The sequence below is a fragment of the Orbicella faveolata genome, unplaced genomic scaffold (assembly GCF_042242905.1).
Source record: "Orbicella faveolata isolate gen_17 unplaced genomic scaffold, um_ofav_v1 contig_46, whole genome shotgun sequence".
Taxonomy (NCBI): domain Eukaryota; kingdom Metazoa; phylum Cnidaria; class Anthozoa; order Scleractinia; family Merulinidae; genus Orbicella; species Orbicella faveolata.
Window position 1 is genome coordinate 8,816,886 of NW_028301576.1, and position 21,995 is coordinate 8,838,880.

General features: G+C 38.9%; 3 protein-coding genes and 1 pseudogene across 3 annotated transcripts; 1 reads left to right on the plus strand and 3 right to left on the minus strand.

Annotated features, from left to right (window-relative positions):
- Window positions 1–6,094: 6,094 nt before the first annotated feature.
- LOC149098252 (uncharacterized) lies at window positions 6,095–8,310 on the plus strand (annotated as a pseudogene).
- Window positions 8,311–9,091: 781 nt separating this feature from the next.
- LOC110056197 (adenosine receptor A3-like) lies at window positions 9,092–10,682 on the minus strand. Its single transcript, XM_020762647.2, has one exon. It carries the CDS (start codon window positions 10,439–10,441, stop codon window positions 9,509–9,511), a length of 933 nt encoding a protein of 310 aa, XP_020618306.2. The 5' UTR covers window positions 10,442–10,682; the 3' UTR covers window positions 9,092–9,508.
- Window positions 10,683–12,289: 1,607 nt separating this feature from the next.
- LOC149098253 (galanin receptor 2a-like) lies at window positions 12,290–13,591 on the minus strand. Its single transcript, XM_089278561.1, has one exon. The coding sequence runs from the start codon at window positions 13,589–13,591 to the stop codon at window positions 12,698–12,700; it is 894 nt and encodes a 297-aa protein (XP_089134687.1). The 3' UTR covers window positions 12,290–12,697.
- Window positions 13,592–16,355: 2,764 nt separating this feature from the next.
- Window positions 16,356–20,206, minus strand: LOC149098254 (uncharacterized). Its single transcript, XM_089277975.1, has 2 exons — window positions 20,092–20,206; window positions 16,356–17,383 (listed from the first exon to the last, which is right to left on the minus strand). The coding sequence occupies exon 2, from the start codon at window positions 17,380–17,382 to the stop codon at window positions 16,486–16,488; it is 897 nt and encodes a 298-aa protein (XP_089134101.1). The 5' UTR covers window position 17,383; window positions 20,092–20,206; the 3' UTR covers window positions 16,356–16,485.
- Between the last annotated feature and the right edge of the window lie 1,789 nt (window positions 20,207–21,995).

Consider the following 21,995-nt stretch of genomic DNA (forward strand, 5'->3'; position numbering starts at 1 on the left):
AAAATTTTCTCGCTCTTTTGCGAACACAAGTTCATTTTTGTCGGTTTCTATTATTAGTATTTTATTTTTAGTTCCCATTTTAGGTAACGGAATAAGAAGAACGGGAGTGAACGACTTTTATTACTTGGTTTGAGCTTCAGCAACGTATGTAGGTAAGAGGAGGATTACATGAATTTTCATAAACCAAACAAACAAACAAACAAATCAACCTGAAACCCAGGCATCAAACTGAAAGCAAAGAGTATAAAATGGCGATAATTTTTGCGGTAAAATTTTGTGAAGGAGACGAAGTAACGATGCTGATGCTTTTCCCTTAAATCGGCAGAATGTCCACTAAAGCAGTTTCAATGATGATTACTCAACAAAACCGGTGTAGGAAGTTCATTAAAAACATCACGATTGTTAGGATCATTAATAAATTACCTTTCGTACGTTGTATTAGATTGTCACCTCTCAAAAAGGAGTTAGAACTATTCCGGTATACGGTATACTTAATTTGAGTGGCTGATTTTGTTTTCCGTTATTCACATTATTATTTACCTAGTGTTTAACAAAGTAGGAAATGCTATTTTTTTTTTTTTGGAGTCGATGATGACATATTTATTAACTCCTGTATTCTCTTTTTAGTTCCAAAATATTTAGGAGGCAATGAAGTTCATTGAAAGAAATGCCGATGCAACTGCTTGGACTGTAGCTTTTGCTGTTGTTGGTACTATTGCAGTCGTGGTAAATATTGTGACATTGTACGTCTTCTTCAAGACCAAAGCACTCCGAACTCGAAAGCACGCGATGATTATAAACCTTAGTGTGGCTGACCTTTTGTTTTTAGCTACAGGGATACCATTGTACGTGATCCATCTGTTACAGCCATCGATTATTTCTTATTTGATGTTGCATATACTTAGTAGACTTTCTAAGTTGGCGTCAGTCCTTACCCTTGCTGGGATTGCAGTGGAAAGAATGCACGCCACAGTTAGGCCTCTACGTCACAGAGTTCTATCCAGGAGAGTCTTCGTAATAACCGTCAAGTCGATTTGGATTTCAGCGGCGATTTTAACAACGTTCAATACGTTTGAAACAGCTGGAATTTTGAAACAGGATTTAATTTCCTCAGTTATAATATTAACAACCACCATCGTAGTGATAGCTATTATAGTTTCTTGCTACATGATCATTTGGATTTCATTTCAACGAAGGCGACGACAAAACCTCGGTGATTTAGCCGACCAAGAAAAGGAAAAGGCTTTGGCTGTCACTCTACTACTGATCAGTGGAGGTTTCATGGTCACGTGGTCTCCTGCTATGCTGTATTTGGCAATAACTCGAGTTTGTAGCAACTGCATTCAACCAAGTCGGAAAGGGCTGGGCTGGGTGTTCCTACTTTTTGCTATTCAGTCTCTGATGAACCCGATTATTTACTGCTTTCGGTTGCCTATGTTCAAAATAAGTTTGAAAGCGGGTGTCAAAAGAATATATTTAAAGTGTTTCGGACGGAGTGGAAGCACCCCCGTTAGACAATCAGCTATTCACCCTGAGATTCAAGTAAAGACTGGTTCATTATCATAGCTACAGAGGGGATGGATGGATATTCGGAATTAACATACCTCCATGACAAAGGTTATTCTACGGGGACAATTTCGCCTTAACATTTGGAACTTGTTGTCACCAACACCATTCCTTTAAACGCCACCATCTGAAAAGAAAGCCTACAGTAGTCTAATACTATAAAGAACACGTCGACAGTTACACAGCATTTCAAACCGGATTTTTTCCTCAATTATTGTTGCATCTTTTTGTTTGTTTTTTTGACCTTGACCGTGCACAAAACACAAGGTGTGCACGATCTAGGACCTTGCAAAATAAATCTTGGCATTTTTGGTGTCATCCTTTGAAGTTTGCCGCGCTTCAAAACCATACTCTTTTAATGTCTTTAACTATGGCATTACGTAAAAGATTGAGTTGCCACTGTTGTTGATCCCAAGTCATTTTCAAAATAAAGAGGTCCTAGACGTTTGAAACGTGTTTCAGCCGTCTAATACTTTTGTGGAGTTTTCGATATATCAAACTTTTGTTCATATGTTGTCAGTGCACAGTTAAGAAATTACTCGAGAAAAAAATCTCTTGATATACACATCTCAAAACTCCGAAAGTAACGACCTTCGTTACTTTTAAAATTAGCAGCCTTTGGGGCTGAGGCTCGCTTCTTTCGGGGGGCCGTTACTTTCGAGAGCGGGGGTTGTGGGGTGGGGGGGGGGGAAGAGGGTTAAATCTGGTTGATAAAAAACAGATATATAAAGCTGGTGCGACTAAGCGGAAATTCTAATAAAAGGTTCATAATTAAAACATGCATGACATGAAATTCCACCAATTGAAAATTATGTTGCTGAAAATTAGACCGTGTTGTCGGTGGTCGACAGCAAAGGCAGTCAGATATCGTAAGCTGTTTGTACTTCATGACGCGCTGCTATGAGCTGCTATGGTAGTCTGCTGTATCAACTGATCTCGGCATTCAATTTTAATTTGATGAAATGATACATTAGATACGATCCTGTGGAAAATAATGCAGAGTTTTCGGCAATTTCAAGGGAAAAGTTCCTGTTAGTTCGTTACCGTTTTAGCTATACCCAAGCAAAATTCTACGGGTTTTGTTTTTATACTGCGACATCAACTCGTAAAGCACGAAGTGACATTTCACAACGCTTCTAGGCATAAACGATTCCTTCCCTTGTAGTAGATCGCGAGTACCTTAATCATTTTGGAATTTATTAGCGGCGACAAATTTTTGGAAGGTACTTTCGAGGGGAAAGAGGGTGGGGATAGGGGCGCTGCTTTCAGGGGGATGATATATTGGGAATTTTACGAAACCTTGTCGAATGCCTGCTATAACGAACACTTCAGTGTGGACACTCCCCATAAGCGAGCATTTAGTGATGGTCCTATACGAGCGAGTAGCGAGGGAGGTCGTAGTGTTGTTGAATGCCCCGGAGAAGAAGCAGTTACGGGTTAAAAAAAAAGCGGTTTGGTACCCCTAGAGATGTTTAGCGGGCTCAAAAAATACACAGCGGGAGTTTTCATAGTACCTTTTAGGGTATTGAGCCAAAAACAATATGACAGGAGATATTTGACAATCAACTTTACATGTAGAAGGAATTCGAAGCAATCGCCTTAATCGGGATCAAAAATTATGGAAGTAAGTGTCAGTTAATGTGTTGTTTTAGAATGAAACCTCTCAGAGGTGAAAAAATCTTCAAGCCACGCCCACAAAACAGGATCTTGGTACTTCTTGGATTTTCCTTTCGAAATTTCCGACAAGGAACCCCGTCCTTTTTATATGAGAGTCTCTCCCCTCCCCCCCCCCCCCCCCCCCCACCGCGCTGGGGCTGGGTGCCCCAACGCCTCTCGCCGTAAATCCGCTCATTCACCGTAAACACAAATCTAATCACGTTTAAGGATAAATGACAAAAGGCAGAAGACAAAAGTGCGTTGATTTTACAAGCTAGCTGGAACAACAAAAGTGATGTTTATCTGTCTGTGGAGAGGAATTAGGATTCTTGAATCAATTTAAATATTCAGTCATGCTGCACGATTTCCCACAGGGTGATATCTGCATTGTCGTGTTAATCGACATCCATCCATCGTCGATTTTTCAATCCGCCATATTTTTCAAAATTTAATTTCTTTAAAACTTGTTCTTGAGTCAAAATGTTAATGGTTGCAGATGTGTTATGTTTTCTGTTTCTGATTACAAAATAACGTTAAGCCACGAGAGATAAAACTCTGATTTTAGAAAATATACATTTAATCTTTAATCTTTAATGAAAATTCGAGCGGTCCGGGTTCGAGCCCTGGCCGGGGACATTAAGTTGTGTTCTTAGGCAAGACACTTTACTCTCACAGTGCCTCTCTCCACCCAGGTGTATAAATGGGTACCGGCGAACTTAATGCTGGGGGTAACCCTGCGATGGACTAGCATCCCATCCAGGGGGGAGTAGAAATACTCCTAGTCGCTTCATGCTACAGAAACCGGGATAAACTCTGGCCTGATGGGCCACTTGGCTCGCATGCAGACTTTACCTTTACCTCATAATATAGTCTAAGAGACAACTGATCCCTGGATTACCTGTAAAAAATAATTATACTAATTTCCAACAACAACATCAAATTAGGCTAAAATCATAATGGAAAGAATGAAACACCAATTTTCTCCACACTTCTTAAGATATATATTGATATCTTGGCTTCTGGCGTAAGAAAATAACTTTTAAACTAGCGTCTACCTTCGCTCTATTTGACGGCTGGTTTTCAATGAAATCAGCAAATCAAGGTGTCATTGCTATGTTATTTACTCTAAAATTCACCCACTTTTAAACTCAAATAGCCCAAAACGTTAGGGGTGCTATGGGGCGCTTTCCCAAGAAAGTATAATATATGAATCGAACATTAAATTCATGAGATTTTCGGCTTCTAGCTTTCAACCATCTTTATACAAAACGCGACTGAATCAACCCACTACGGCTGCTCGAAAACAAGACGCCATTTTGGAATATAGCACTTAAGGGCAACGTTATTCCTAGTTATCCAGCGAATATATCGCAACAAAAGATCCATACAGTAGCCTTAATCACTTCCCTTTTTGTGAAGTGCTCAACAGTTCGTTTGCTACTACTTTATGGGTAAAATCGCTGAAAAACAACACACTATGCTTCCCTTTGCACTCGAGTCGAGGGACCGTGTCCAGAGAGAGCGAGGCCTCTCATTGGTCAATGGCACCTCCCATACTACATTTCGGACCGTGTCCAATTTCCTCTGGTGAGATGCACAGGCCTTCAGGCTGGGGTTTCGACGGGTAGGTAAGGGTCTTAAGCCCCCCAGTTTCAGAAATTGAAATTTTTCGGGAAAAACGCTCATGATTCGGGCATCAGAACTTCGGGATTGAAGGCTTATTTCTCTTACGTTTGCTTTGCAAGAACGTAAATAAGGACAAACGACATGAGGGATCCTAATCCAGACAACTGTTTTAGAAAAACCATATATCAGTTAAATGAAAATCGACGATGTCAATATTATTTCCATTATAGATTTCCCATCAACAAGGCGATGGCTGTCTATAGAGGTCATAGAGTATAACTCGCTATTTGTGGAATTATAACAGTTTCGTTAGACATAAAGAAATGTGATCGTTTTTGTTTTTACTGCAATTTGATTGCTTTTGTATCCCGTTTATAATACTCACGCATTCGGGCATTGCGCATGTGTTTTTTTTTTCACGCCCCGTCGCCCAAGTCCGCACGCCCGCACCAATAATGGAAAGTTTTTGTAGTGTAATTTAAATATTTGCTTGCGAATAGGATTTTTATGTTTTTCCCTGAGAATCTAATCTTAAATTATCTTGTTGCGTTACGGGTTGCGTGTCAACATCCGGGCATGTGCCGAGAGGTCATGGGGCTATATCAAAGGATGTCCCCTCTAGGGGCATGCATTACCATTGCACAGTCAATTACCGTCGTGTCAGTCAATTCTTTGACTCACTGGGGAAGGAGTGTTTTTCCCTTCCCAACCCTGCCCTAGTTTGTCCTCTCAGCAGAGTTCTGGGTTGTTGTTTTGCAGTTTCGTTTTTGAGTGCCGTCACCTTTACTGGGCCAGAAAAATATTTAATTTTGTTCCTTGTAACTTGATCATGATCTCAAAACATAATTTTATTAAAGCAGCTATGGGCCTTTGTTCATAGCAATTTAATTTCAACAATGGTTTGTTCTGATATCATGTTGGGGCCCAGCAAACAATCTTCAGGATATGAAGCACTGGTTTATGTGTAGATGGGACGAAGGGGAAAAACATAAAGGAACATTTTTGATCAGTACGTTTGGCGATATCAGTCATTGACATTCATTTTTGTTTCCTTTTCTAGTTACTTTTGCAACTATCATCATTGTGATTTATGACGCCGATTTGTTTGGTCTAAATGCGTTTCAATTTTGATTGGCATTTTTCTTGGAAGAATTGTTACTTATAGTTGCGTGGTAGATTTCATTTCATTTCAAGTGATAGACTTTGCTTTTTCCTACGTTACAGCGGACAGAAATCTGAAACATCAATGAAGAATTGTAATACCATAAACAAAGAACAAACAGAATCTGATTTTATTTCTTGAAGTATAGTCTATGCTGGGTTGGGGATTAAGGTCATTGTCTTAAACGCCTTGGCATTGTGTATCTTCATCAAGACCAGGTCACTCAGAACTCGAAAGCACGTGATGGTTATCAATTTTGTTGTCGCAGACCTTTTGTTTGGAGCTTTCTTACCATTTTTGTTGGTCTACATACTTAAAACTCCTTTATACCTTACTTAACGGGCCATATTTTGACTACTTTTTCGAAATCAGGCTCTCTTATTACTCTTGTTGTCATTGCCTTGGAACGAATGCACGCAGTTATCTGGCCAATATACGACACCAAGGTATGGACAAAGTCTACAAAATAGCCCTTGTCGTTATTTGGATTTTATCGGCTGCTTAAACAACAATTCTGGCGATAGACGAACCTTTATTTCATTGCCTTTTAACGTCAATGGTGATCACATGAGCGACCTTCACGATAGTTGTTTGTAGATATCATTTCGAGGGAGAAAGCGACGTCAACTGGGAATTGCTGCAGTCAGGCGGGATAGTACCTTAGCAGTTACTCTGCTTATGGTAACAGGTTTTTCGTCTTTGGCTGGGCTATTCTCGCGTTTTATCTATGTATTATCAAATGGAGATATGCATGCAAACATTGTTACAAGCAATCTCCGACAGTTCTCAGATTTACCGTCGCAGCTCGTATAAACCCTTCAATCGCTGATCAACCCAATTATTTATTCCTCGGCACTGCGCGCGTTTAGAGCTAGCTTGAGAGTAAGGTCAGTACGAGATTCGGGGACTCGTGAGTCAAGAAGGTATCCAGGAAAAGACAAACGACAACAGAAACTGAAATGGCCAGTGCTTCACTAAAGACTTGAGTATAATTAGTGGGTTAACTATTCGCCACACAGGGAACTTCCTGTTGCTTTTAATCTCGATCGCTAATCGACTAAGATACACGTGGAAACAACATGGTACTGGCAATGGTATCAGATGCTGCTCTACATCAGGATCAAGACAGCTAGTAAATGAAGACAAGCTAGCTGAACCGAAAGGTAACTTGCAATACAATAACAGTATATTTGATTAGAGTTGACATAAAAAAAAAATTAAAAAAATTAAAAAAATAACCTAAAGTTATTCTACTTACTAAATACAATTCGTTTGATTAATTAATAAACAAAACTAGACTTAAAGGATAACAAATGCATGAACTGAAAACTTATTCGTGTATTTATTTATTCTTTTCTGTCTATAAAATGTACGTTTTTTGTAACCATGAGTACAAATGATTTACAAATATATCGTGATTTGCTGGAAAGCAGATCAATTATTTGCCGAAAATGAAGGCCGAGGCAAATAATTGATCTGCGAGACACTGACAAATGACGATATTTTGCGATAACCGAGTTCAATAAATGCTATTTTATTCGATCACAAATTTGTTGTCTTATTTAGATCACTCTCTGACAGCTCAGGGGAGCAATGTGCCATTTTTGACTAGAGATCATGGTTACAATTACGCACGACTAGACGTATATTTGCAGCAACAAAATTTGGATTCTGTCAACTCTGGTGACGGCAGCTGCAACGTTACAATGGAATGGATTTTGGCAGATCGAAAACTTTGCTCCCCTTTTATCACCAGTCGTCATCGCTGGGATAATTTTCACTACAATTACATGTTACGTGTGCATCTGGATAACAGTTCGACGAAGAAGACAACACAGACTTGCTGCCTCAGCAAAACAGGATAAAGCCCTGGCTGTGACCCTCTTATTTGTTGGAGGGGCCTTCTTAATCACGTGGGGCATTTCGATATTGTATGTGTCCATTGCTCGGGTCTGCAAAAATTGCTACCAGCTACAGGTTACAGCCATCAGAGGAGTAATGCTCCTGTTTGCTGTACAGTCATTGGTCAATCCGGTTATTTACTGCTTTCTACTGCCATCGATTAAAGATAGTTTGAAAGCAGGAATTAAAGAAATGGTAGGTTCATAGGCTACTCAAACAAGAGAACAGGTTCGTTAAAGAAAAATAATAGTTGAAACTGAAATGCACTCTACCTCGGAAATTGAGGCCATTAATTAATTTCTCCAAAATACCATAGTTTAGTCAGGCATGATCAGTGGTATTGAACTGAGACTAAGAAAAAGAAAATGGTGCCACGGGCTAATAAGAAAAATTAAAAACCATGGGACGTTTCGATTAAAATTCTGTAAACTTCTTCAGAAGATGTAAATGATGTGCTTTTAAGAACGGACCTTAATAAAATACAGATTATGTGGGGATATTCTGTCACTCACTCAAAGAGCAGAATCAAGAAACGCCTTAAATGGTTGGAGAAACCTCGGTGAGGTTTCTAGCCTCGGTACCTTTTCGGATTCCTCGATTTTAAATTCTTAACAAGAGTTAAACATGTCAAATTTGCCTAAGTATTTTAAAATGTCCTTTCTTCATGGTGGGTGCTTGGCTTGATTAGGCACCCGCCCTAACAGAAATTATGAGGCATTTGGGTGAGTTTCCTGGCTAATGTAATCCTTTATTGCTACGTAACTTCCAATGCAAGACTGCGAAACCACAGGTAGCCCAAACAAGCGGCGTGCCTCTTTGTATGTTCGAAGTATAAAGAAATGTATGGGAATATTAAAGAGTCTTAATATCGTAAACTGATGTCGAATAATGTCCATGTTAAAGCTCAAAATAAACGTAAATCTACATCAGTTGTTGTGTATTGTCATTTCTGCGGCTCAAAATGGCGAATTTGAGCGATTTGGTGGGTTTTGCGTTGACTGTTACCACACGTTATTTCGAGCTTTAACATGGACATTACTTGATATCAGTTTACGATGGTTAAGATTCTTTAATATTCCCATACATTTCTTTATATTTCGAACATACCAACAGACACGCCGCTTGTATGGGCCCCCTGTGGCGAAACAATCGTTCATTCCACCTGACACATTCCACCGGTTTTTTTTTTTTTTTTTTTTTTTTAATTTGGTTAATAGACAGTTACAAGGATGCATGCCACTGATGACCTATACCTTTACACTTTATGTTTTTTGCCGCCTCGGAACTGCTTCCACCCTTGGCACTGCTGCACTACTGTTACCATATTTGCGCTTGAGGCAAGTTTCACGAGAGAGCTCTGTATAAGAAGCCTTTAGCCTCTGTTCTTAATAAAGTTCTCGTGCAAAGCGTCAGATGAAAAATGAATTTCTCTCACGACAATGAACGTGCATTTGAAACTCATTTTCACTTGAATGGTTTTGCACAATGACTCGTTTTCACAAATTGCCAAAGGCAGCACGGAAATGAGCAATTATTGTTCGAATTAACTGCTTACTAGTAATGTTCCCCAGTGGTATTTTTACCTCCAGTCGTTGATCATGACGGACTGAGGTCGCTGACTTCCAATCGGCTAAACGACAACAAGACGGGAGGAGCTTCAACCCAGCTGGTATTTTCTAGCTGACTTAACTGCGATTGTCTTTCTCGAATTTTCCCTTTACAAGCAAAGATATTTCTCAATGTCTTCCGGAACTCAGGCATTCGATAACTGTATATTATTGGATTTACCAAAGAGTTCGCCAACCGACAAATCTGTCCTGCCAAATACGCATCTCCTTCCTTTTTTCCTGTCATGGTGCGAAGAACATTAGTTACTCCATGCGGAATCCAAGTCATCACTGACAACAATGTGACAATAAAAAGAGTTTTTGCCAGTTTCTTGTTTTGTTGCCGACGATTTATCGCTAATCTCGGATCGTCTTTTGTGGAATAAATGAATATTGTTAGGTAGGCAACGGAAATAATTATCAAGCAAGAAGCTGTAAAGGTCGATATAACCACAGGTTGAAGTATATGGTCAAGTGAAAGGTAAGAAAAAATGGAATATGTTGTTATGATAAGCATTGCTGAAACAATCCAGGTTGCTCCAATGAAGTAGAAGTAGGTTGATGTTTTCGTGGTGCGGTGGCGTAAAGGACTTACGATGGCATAAAGCCTTTCTAAAGCAATGAGAACTAAAAACGACAGTGATGCAATGCCACAAGTTGCGTCTACTAAATTTGTCTTTTCAGATATCTGACACACGTTATTTCTTATCGGGAGACACACAATATCATTAATGACACCAACACCAACCATCAGATCAGCGACGGAGAGGTTTATCAAAAGATAGCTAGTTCGCTTCAGCGTTGATCTTTGTTTCCAAAAAACAACGATGCTGATGGTATTTCCCACAATTATTGCTAAGCTTTCAAGAGAGAAGACAGTCATCCAGAGAATTAACTCTGTGTTCGTAAAGCTCTCTGCCATTTTTTTCTCCTCAGGTGAATGCTAAATCCTGAAGAAAACCGCTAGGAAATCCGCCAGAAATGCTCACCTCTTGTGACTCATTAACAGCATTAACTAGCCTTATCAGCCGCTCACCACTGCAAAATAGTTGATTTGTACATCTACGTTTTCACCGAAGTGGCCAGAGTCATAAGCGTTAATTTTCTCATCTCATTGAGGAAATTGCACTATAGTGTGTTAAATGAACACAAACCGGCACCAATGGTGGATTCTAAGGGTTTTTAATTAACGACTGAGAAAATTGCTTCATTGTGATTGTCAGTGAGCCAGCCCGTGATGTATCTTTAATTTTTAATTTGCACTGCTGTGGAAATTAAAGCGCGAGCATTCGTAATTTTCTTGGTCATGTAATAAATGAGTTATCGTGCGTATGAAAGCTCGAGCAATTGCAATTAAAAATCTACTTGCGATTCGTGATACTTGAAAATTCTTTAAAATTGCACTTGCCTAAGGGTAGTGCAATTTTGAGAGAATTTTGAAATTTCACTTATAGTGTTAATCCTTAATTGCACTTGCATTCTTACGATTACCTATATTGATAACGAGATTATTTCCATTCGGTTTAAGCATTTTCCAAACACAGCTGCTTATGTAACTTCAACATGGCTGTCTTATAATATATAGAGAGTGTAAAGGATATTTCTATTTGAACCGCGAGTATAAAAATCTGTTCTTTAATTTGTCCAGAAGAAGTTAATTGAGTATGAATTCGACTCTTTTAATACCAAACCGATGTAATTGCAGTTGCATTGGGTTTTGGTAGAAAATTAATTTTGCTCATAAATGTAAGCTGAATATTCATCTTCTCTTTGTAAACAATGCTTCTGTTTAATAATAAATAAGTTACCTGCTTTAAGTCTACCTCCGAATAACTTAATTTGTATACTTTTGTCGTGTAGGGGCAGCTGTTCTGGGAGACCACTGTTACACAAGATATGATTCCTTAATAAAAACTTAAACTTTACTAATCTACGGAACGGAACGGAACAATGATCGACTACGTGGAGCTGTCGTTTGAGAACGGAGACAACAACGAACCTCTGGTACTGTAACACCGATATCGTTTTTCCTGGTAGCTCGGAGAGCTCCGTGACTGTCATGTTCTTTCTTTTTTTGAAGTGACTCTGGGGTGACCAACTGCTTCTCAGTCCTGCTCGGGGAAAGCCAATAGCTATTAATAATGATTTTAAGTCCGTACTGCGCACTCTCGAGAGTTTATTTGCGCTTTTGTTGTGCTTCATTTACGACGTCGACTACTTACATCAGTGTAGCAAATTCAAAGTTTCATGTCAACCGTCATTAGGCAGTTTTTATACAGTTTTATTTATTCCCATTACAAATTAAAAGTCACAACTTACCCGCGTATAGCATAGTCTAATCTAGGCATGCATTGTAATAAATAATAATACATTAAGTCACAATAAAAAAGAAAGAATAAAATTATATTAACTAACACCTACAAGCAAGTACAACGAGTCGAACTAGTGAAGTAGGGCTAATGATCAAAAGAAATGTACAGTCATGAGATACAATAATTATGGGTATTCAACATCAAGACTAGCGAATGGGCGTCAACATAATCATCCCCAATCCCGAACACAGTTCTAGTATAAAATGTTCCAGAATATTCTTAACATCCGTTTGTTTCACATTTTAAACATTTTATAATAGTCATGTTGAAGCATTTTATTAGTACTTTTTAACTGCGTGCCTGCCTTCCTTCCTTCCTCCCTCCCTCCCTCCCTTCCTTCCTTCCTTCCTTCCTTCCTTCCTTCCTTCCTCCCTCCCTTCCTTCTTTCCTTCCTTCCTTCCTTCCTTCCTTCCTTCCTTCCTTCCTCCCTTCCTTCCTTCTTTCCTTCCTTACTGCCTACCTGCCTGCCTTCCTTCCTTCCTTCGTTCCTTCCTTCATTCATTCCTTATTTAATCACTAAATTACTAAATTATTAAATTCTTTAATTGCTCGTTTGCTTCCTTCCGTCCTTTCTTTAATTTAGATAAATAGGCCCCGTTTGCCCCCGATGAAATGAAATCATACTCCCGCAGACACATTAATAATAATAACAACGACAACAACGAGGACGACGACGACGACAATAATAATGATAATACTAATAAATTTAATAAATTTAGTAAAAAGGAAGGTCTTGAGTCCTATAAAGTAAACGATCATAAACACGTGTTCTATCGATGTTGTAACTTCGGCAAACGTTTCTGATGTTAATGAAGCATGTTAGGAGAAGCAGCGATGGCGTTGACATTTCTTAGTGCGAAAATTCGATTCTCTCGTTTCCTAAAGGAAGCTTTCGTCAGTAAACCTCTATACTCGGGAATTCGGAAGCAGTAAACTATCGGATTTATAAACGAGTTAGCCAAGCGAAAAATCTGTCCGGTACGATACAAATCTCCCTTCTTGGTGCCATTCAGGATGTAGGACCCTATGTAGCGGTAAGCATTGATAACTGCATGTGGAAACCAAGTCATCACTGACAAGCTGGTAACGATGAAAAGAGTTTTGGCAAGGCTCCTACTTTGCCTACGTTGACGCTGCTGCATCCCTGGAGCTTCTCTCTTAGTATAGATGAATATTACTGAATATGCAACGCAAATAATTATCAAGCCTATTATTTGTAAAAGCGATAAAAACACAGGCTGTACTGAAAGGTTGATTGAGAAGTGAAAAAAAAGTGGGTATATAATCAAGAAAAGCATTGCTGACAACACCCAGCCTGCTGAAATAAAATAGAAGTACGTTGACGTTTTCGTCCCTCGTTGTCGTAAGGGGGAAAGGACTGCAAAGAGTCTTTCTAAAGAAATGAGAACCAGAAATATCAGCGAAGCCATGGCAAAACTTGAGTCAACTAAAATTGTTTTCTGGATGATGTTGTATCCTTGGCTGTTTAGCGGAAGACACACAATATCGTCAATTGCACAAACACCAACCATGAAATCAGCAGCCGAGAGGTTAATCAAAAGATAGCGAGTTCTTTTGAGTTTTGATCTTTGTTTCCAAAACACAGCGATGGCGACAGCATTTCCAACAATGATCACGAAGCATTCCACAGCGAAAGCTAGCGTCCATAGAATTACTTCAAAAGAGAGGTCTTCTGCCATATAAGTTTGGATGTCTCTGCAAGAGGGAAAATTACGTTGTTTATTTTTGTGACGCCTGTTCTCTCCAATTCAACTCTTCAGTAGGTGGAAGACTATAACGGGTCGCTACATGCAAGTTAGTTAAACCATGCCAAACTCTAGCCAACTTGTTTCTGCTTCAGCTTGATCTTTATGCTGATTACAAACTCAGTTTTCTAAATTGGTGCGGCAAAAACGAGTTTTTCATTTTAGCTTAGCTGTGACCTTGAATATCCAGCTTTTTCCTTCCAGACACTAATGACAACTTTAATATGCTAAAAATAATTTGTAAAGAAAATTAGACACACCTGTTTTCGTTACTAAGCAACATTTGTGGTGAAATACTAAAGAATGGAACTTGTTCATGCTACCCCACAGAAAGTGATCCAAACTGTACTCTATGAAAAGCAGTCGTTTGTCTGGCAACTCCCTCCAGCGTAAATTAAACAAATGACGCAATAAGAGCTAACCCCTGCAAGGATAGCAGTTTTGATAATAGCCGTTTAATAGTTTTTTTTTTCCAAGTTTGAGTAAAAGTATGCACTCGACATGAACTGCTCATTCTACTGTGAGTGAATATTACAATCATGATGTCGAAAGTGAAAATAATTAGGGACCTTACGAATATACGAAGACGACACCGAGGAAGACGCCTGTTTATTAAGGCTGATTTTCACTAGCGCATAAGCATATAGTGATATCGTCTTTTATTGCTAAATTTCCCCGAAAAAGGGTGCTAATAATATACGTCACTCAAGCTTAACGCCCTAGTCAGTGAAAACCAAACATTAAAAAGCGTATAGTATTTATATGTTAATTCAGAATTTCGTAATTATCTAGATCGATATAGAGTGTCTGTCGGTATAAAAGGGTGAAAATTATTAACGTCTTGATGAGTCGCTTATGCTTATCCACTAATAAAAACCAACCTTTACAAAAGCGTGTTTATACAGTCAAACCTCCGGTTGCGACCACCTCACGTAAGCGACCACCTCTCCTCAGCGACTAGTTTCCCAAATTACCCTATTTAATATATATATATTGCCGCAGCTAATCGCCGTCGCAAAGTACAGCAACGACGCAGCTCAACAAGGTCGAACCGAAAACATACATTTAAGGATCGAGAACCTGAAAAACCATACCCTATCCCGCAGCACATACCTATATAGCCCATATATAGGAGTATTCCCCCCCCCCTCCCTCCGGGAAAATGTCTTTTGTTGTTAACCTCCCGTAAGCAACCACTCGACGGATGATAGAGCGGAAATTGGATAATAAGGTGTTGTCACATTATCGTATTCCTGAAGAAACGAAAATTTCAAAATGGGAAGTACCGGACTTTTTCTTTTTCAATTAACTTTGGACATGAATAAAACATTTAAAACATGGGCAATTAAGTCTCTGCAGTTACCATTTACTAATGAGGTAAAATTTTGACCCAATATGGTCTAATGGTCAATAAGCGACCACCTCCCGCAAAAGGACCATGGTCGCTTACGAGGAGGTTCGACTGCATTACAAGTAGAAATACGAAACTGATAAGCCGTTCTGCAAAATGCTGAGAAATTGGTTATTTCAAGTTCTTGTTTTGCAAAAGACAGCAGTTAAATGTACAAAGGTGCTTAATGAGCGTGCTGATCCATTGTTCTGCTCATTAAGCCTTTTGTCTGGTGACCTTCTCGTTGCCGTTGCCGTCGTGTTTTGAGTGAGGTCCATATTAACAAGGATCATGGTGTCTCATGCATACATTTGATATGAGCAGCTTTGTTCAAAACGCGAATAAAAACGCTTCATATATATATCCTTTAACGTTTGACTGCATAAATATTAATGTTTCTAACTACATGTGCCTCACACATTTCTAGTAGAAATAATAAGAAAAAAAACTTAGAGCAAATAAATATTTGGTTGTAAACAGTACCTGACTCCAATGTGACTTTCCAGCTCGAAATACACCCGGTAAACCAACGTGCAAGGTATAAACCCTACTAAGAATTCGACAAAGTTCTCCAGTAGGCCGGCTCAGCAAAAGGTAACCTATTTGCCCTGTTTGTAATACTCTTAAATACGAGAGCTTATCAGTGGTTAGTAGGGGTAAGTGCATAACATATTTGACTAATTGACTGAGACAATTTATTACTTCAGTATGATTGGCTGAGAGGAGGTCAATTTATTTTAATTTGCACCGCGGTGTAAATTAATACAGGTGCGTTCGTAATTTTCTCGGTCATATCACAAATGAGTAATATAATAAAAGCTGGAGCAGTTAAGGATCTATACTACTCGTTATATTTAAAATTTTTTTCAAATTTCTCTTGCCTAAAGGTTCGTGCAAGTTTGGGAGAATTTTCAAAATGTCACTTGCGATGTCTATCCTTAATTGCACTCGCATTCATAAGATCTGATTGCCAATGCTAATACGACTTATTTTACAGCTGTGCGATCCTTATCACGCCGCAGAGATATGATGTATTAAACTTAGTCTCAATCTTCCCATCGATGCACAAGGCACAAATACACCGTTTTCGATATATTTAAAATTCAGCTTGGCAGTGAGGTTTAGATGACTCAAACAAGGGAGACTGAATGACCATGTTTCTCCATTTATTTTGTTTGTGTCCTCTAATCCTCATTATCAAGCTGAATTTTAATATATCGAAAGTGGCCTATTGGGTCCACCTAGAGGTCAACCACCCAGCTTCTGGTAAAACTGGGCAACGATGCTCTTCGAGAAGACCGCTTTACATTTTAATTTTTTTTTTTTGTGCGGTGTAACAATAAAAGTGCTGATCAATCGTTTTGTACTTGTCTTGCTTCCTTGCATTCATTACTGTAAACGATGATTTATGCATTTAACTTTACAAATTCTATTGCCATTAATATTTCCTTGGTATTCCAAGGCAGTCATGAGTTAGAATTCTTTTCACTGCTTTATGAAAGGAATAAATATTATAGAAGTAAAAAACTGGCATGAAAAACGACTTGAGATACAAGAGAATTCTAATGATATAGAAAAACATTGCAGAAACAGGAATACAAAATCCACAGAACTTATTATATGTGAGAAATAAATAGGGTAAGGCCCATGTCAAAATGTAAACAGTACATGACTTCATCATGGACCTTCTGACTTTCTTGTCTTCATCCCGATCACTCTCTCGCTCCTTGCCACATAATTGTGAAACCATGACAACGATACACGTGACAACCACGACAAGCACAGAAACACTAATAACGCCAGCTGCCACGTAAAAGTAAAATAGGAAGGGAATATAATCCAACAGGCATGCCAAGTTTACGGCTGCTGCGCACCCAGCCATAACAGTCGAGCCCGCGATGACCAGGAAGAAATTGCGTCTTCTGGGATGGCCCGCGTATCGTGTCGGGGGCCTAAACGTCGAGCACAATCCTTGTATGGATAGACCCACGAGAATGCAGGCTGACCCGAGACCAGAGGCGCAGTCGGACGCTTCGTAAATATAAAAGCCATAGCTGGGCCAGCGACTCATGTTGTACAGGAAGGTTGGAATTGACACCAGTCCTACTGCAAGGTCGGCACAGGCCAAGTAACCAAGGAAGTGCCGCTGACGAGGGAGGAGAGGTTTTGTTGTAGAGAAGGCTCGCACTATGAGATAGTTCAAAGTCAAAATGGCGAGACTGACGATGGAGTAACAAACTAACAAGATTATCACCTGGTACGTTTCCATGGCTGGATCTTGGTTGAACTTGCTTGTGGGAGGTTGACGAGTTGTGCTGGCCTCTGTTGAATTCATGCTGAAACCCAGCAAGAAGATATTAGAAATACGTAGATTTCTTTGCACGAAAATATCGTAAGAAAATTGAGATCATGATAATCCCCCGAGAAAAAAAAACCGAGTTCGGCACCTTAAGGTATTTACAGATAATTACAAAAGAAACGTTATATCGGAACAGTCTTTCTTGAAGTTCATATGGGACGACTTCCCGAGTCTGAAAATTTAAGGTGGGTCAAGAAATTAACCTATACATTGCAATAAATGTCACATTATGGTTAATACGTGTTTGAAGTCTAGAATTGTTAAATTAACAGCTACAGTAACAACCTCTCAAGAATAAGAAATCTTGGCAAAATTGGCAAAGAGATAAATTTGATTAAACTTAATAAACCCTCCTCAAAGTCAGATTTATTACTAATATTAATTGAATATTGTAAGATGTATTTTAAGTCGGTTATACGTTGGTCGACAAAACATAGACCTTATAATTATCACGGTTAATGAAGCCATCTTGTCGAGAACTTGTACCCGTCTGAAGATCATTGGACACCCACCTTATCACGGTTTTGGAAACCTACCTTGACGGGAACTTGTCCGCAGCTTACAAGTTCGCGCCACTTCGTTGAAAAGAATCATGAACAAATGTATGGAAAATTAAAAACGAGGTGGGACGCTTTCTAGCACAGCTAAACCCCTCAAATGTGGTCAGTGCAATCCTTTGCCAAGTATTCTAACTTTGCAGTTTATTAATTGTTCATAATGCGATATTTAAGAATTTTCTTTGCCATCTGATTCCCACAAAAGCACTGAAATTTTTTGCGTGTGCTGCCAGCCCCTCGCGATGGCTTCTAAAACCGTGACCAGGTCTATTAGTCTTTCGCAAATTAAAGAAAAAATATTCAGTCTGAAGTGCGAACACGTAGTTTGTTGTCCTGTAACTAAAAAGACGACGGAAAATTTCCAGAAGAAAAATCATACAAGGTGCGCTAAAGTAAAGTCCTCTTCAGTTTGACTTCCTATCTCTTGTTCCAAAATTGCTTTCCTGCTATATTCTCACTTTTGGCGAAAGTATTGTGCCAACTCCAGCGTGGCGGGCTGAATGCCGTGAATTTACATTGTAGGTAGCTACGGAGATCAATGCCACTGGCGTAAAAACGTGTTTCATTATAAACTGAGTTCTCCACAACATTTCCAGTTGGTAAATGAAACAAAGACTTCATAGTAAGGTATATCATAGAAGTGGAAAACATTACTTCCATTCAAAATATAGGTCCTCGAGGTTAATAAAGCTCAGTTTGCGCTAAAGTTCTCGAACAAAAGAAAAATAAAAAGAATATAGAAGACAATTAAGTAACCACGCAGTCAATAACAAAATTCATTATATTTTAAAAGAAACATCAGCTGTATGACAGTATGTTTGGAAGAAAATGCTTTGTGGAGTATACTTGTTAATAGGAATCCGGAAAACTTCCTGCTTCGAATAAAAACAAAATGAGCTGTTATTATATTGTCAAACTACTCGCTCTCAGGAAATACACAACTTTATCATCGAGATTTTACCGACAGGTTTGTCTATTTTTGTTTTCCCCGAAGGAAGATATTAAATTATAGGTGTTATATGCCAAGAATCCGAAAGCTTGCGGATAAATCCGTTGTTTTTGTGCAGTCTCGCGTTTAGTGTTTTTATTGTAAGACAACTGCAGACGCGAAATGAAATCGTAGACCATAAAATTAAGCCAAGCTTTTAAGTCAGACTTTCAAAAAAATAATAAACGTATGGAACTAGATTAAATTGTTATGTCTTACAATTGTTGATCGCTTTCATTCTTTCAAAATAGGTTGGAAACTCGGCAAAATTTTATTACGCGATGTTACTCGCCACTGACTAAAACTCGGCAACAGCACAATTCCCCACTTTGCAATCACCTTCGATTCCATGAGATTAATGAAAAATTCATTGTATTTCCAACCCTCGCTGATTAAGTCAATTACTATGAGTGTGGCTTTGCAGTCATATGAATGGCAAGTGGAAACTTAATGGTACTTTCTGCAGGAAAACGACTATCAGATATAAATCAAGGGAACTTGAAAATTATCTCAGGCTTCAAAAAATTAGAGATTCATATTTCGTTATTGCGATTTGATCCAAACAATTTTAATTCCATAAACCCAATATAATAAAGAATTAATTAGACAGGTTTTAAAATTTGTTTGCTTTCAGATCAAGGAAATTTGACAAATACAGATGAGTCGAGAATCTATTCTTAAATTAGTGTATACATTTTCCTTGAAAATTTCTTCACAACTTGGAAACACCCGAATAATTAAAGAAATACTACTAATAGCAAACCTGACTACAAAAAAGTATCTAAAATTTTGCGTGATCGAGCGCTGCGCGACAGTTATTTTTCCCGACGGTATTTGGAATGTCTACAATTGACCATGTCTGGGATTAGGCAGCAAGCAATGGTTATTCTTCGAGTTTTGACAGTCTGACGGCGAAAACCGTCTCAATCTCTGAATCTGGAATTTCTAAGATAGAAAAGGTCTCAGAATCAGCTTCGAAAACCTCAAACCATGATATTTTCCCCTGAATATACAGTACAGGTCATGCATTTAAAATAACTATTTAGATGTCGTGGCCCGGCTCTCGGCGAGTGTCGCATTTTTTACCATTCCATACCCCTATAAATCATTCAATAAGCTATCCAGTGGAACAGCACTTACTTGAATTCTGAAAAGATCAGATTAGATTTTCAGTAAAGTGGTTGCAATGTTGTCTATCCACTCTGGTCTCCGAACGATTTGAAGCTTCTGCACAGTTGATGTATTAGCCAGCCTGAAGTTGATGAACTTCAAGGATTAAATAGAGTTGCTAATTTACATTGACGCTGCTGATGTTTATTTGCATATTACTGAGGTTAAACCTTGACTTTTGTTTTCAGCTCCGCAATATTTACACGATCTTTTGTCTTTCGCATCTCAAGCGATGTGGTTGGTCAGCTGGATCTATCTGAGTATTACAATTAAGATTGAAAAGCTGGTGGAATGCGTTTGTTATATTTATGTAGTTCACATTATACTTCGTTACACCGTTCACCAGGTATTGATTCTCTTTTAGTTAACTGGAATTTTCAAAATCTAGATACAGTCTTCCACTTTCAGCAACATTCTAGAGAAGTTTTCGTCTTCCCGCAAATTAACTTCAAACATAATACAAGCAGCAAAGCACTTCCACCACAAATTTGTTCCAGAAGTTTTTTTCTATTTTTTTTTTTTTTGGCTTGAAATTTATATTAGTGTTCACGTTGCTTTGTTTTCAGTATCACAATAACACAACGGGGGGGAAAGGAGGAGCTTGTTATATTTTTGTTTTGTTACACTTACATTCACTACCAAATTAATTCCATGATTCCATGTAACCTCTACTTCGTTTGTCAACAGATTCAATTCTTGCCAGGTTGGATGTTTCTTTTTCTTTTCAGCCACGTCAGCTTTTTTTAAGGGCTTTCATTAACGTGTAAATTCTACCGAAAGCTAATGTATGGAAAACTGAAAACAAACCCATCTATCAATAAATCATTTTATTTTGATTAACAAATATTGAAAATAATTGACATGGTGGTCAGAATTTTGGAATGAAGCGCGAACTTGGCAAAAGCGTAAAACCCTATACCTCGCCCATGCAAGTTAGAATGACAGGAACGGAAGCAATCACGTGATCTAAAGCCATCAGGATCTGGGTAATGTACGACCCCCGCCTCCCCTTCTCCCGGAAAATCTGGTTTCGAGAAGGAACTATTATCTCCGGCAGCCGAGACGTCATGCTAGATACACCTCTTCAGTCTGTCCACAGAGCCTCTATTGTGTCTTCAGTTCGTCGAGATCGCAAGAGAGTATTTCCGCAGGGGATTTGAAAATGCCCGAACGCAAGTGGGGGGCTCTGGGGAAAGACAAACATTTTGCACCCACTTATCGACCGGTCTCGCGCTCCTCGCTCGCTCGCAATCGCGCACCCCCGCATAGCTCGCGTGCTTGAAAGGAATTTGGAACCTCGTTAATCCAGTCACTAACGGGTCACAAAAATCTGGCCGTATTAACGGGGTGGCCGTAATAAAGGGGTTATTTAAAAAAGAAAATTACTGATTGAGCTTTTGTTGGGGCCAGAATAGTGTGGCCGTAATAACGAGGTAGCCGTATTAAAGGGGTGATGGTAAGGTGGGATTTCACCGTACTCGTAGCAAAATTTAAATGCATGTGGGCAGACAAACCTCCACAAAACCGTCTCAACCCCCTCCAAAAAGTTGTTCAGTGACAATTTTTGTACTCGATTATTAAATTAATTCGAAAGCTATTTTTTGTTAATTTATTCTTCGCCGTATTTCGAAGTATTTGCCCTTCTTCGTTAAAGCAAAACAAGCGAATGCTCTCTGGGGCAATCTTAAATGAAGAAAGTACCCAGTGGTGGTCCCTTGGTTTCTGTACAAGTAGAATATAATTTACTGCACTTTTAAATAAAACGCGAACTCTGAAGCACAAAACCTAACCGACGACTGCGTTTTTGGCTGCCGTCGATGATAATTACGACGACAACCAAAGAACCTTGAGAAAAATAAACGAACAAAATGGAT

What these genes read in the sequence shown, in the direction of transcription:
- LOC110056197 (XM_020762647.2), bottom strand. Translation starts at nt 10,441, where the DNA reads ATGGCAGAGAGCTTTACGAACACAGAGTTAATTCTCTGGATGACTGTC.
- LOC149098253 (XM_089278561.1), bottom strand. Translation starts at nt 13,591, where the DNA reads ATGGCAGAAGACCTCTCTTTTGAAGTAATTCTATGGACGCTAGCTTTC.
- LOC149098254 (XM_089277975.1), bottom strand. Translation starts at nt 17,382, where the DNA reads ATGAATTCAACAGAGGCCAGCACAACTCGTCAACCTCCCACAAGCAAG.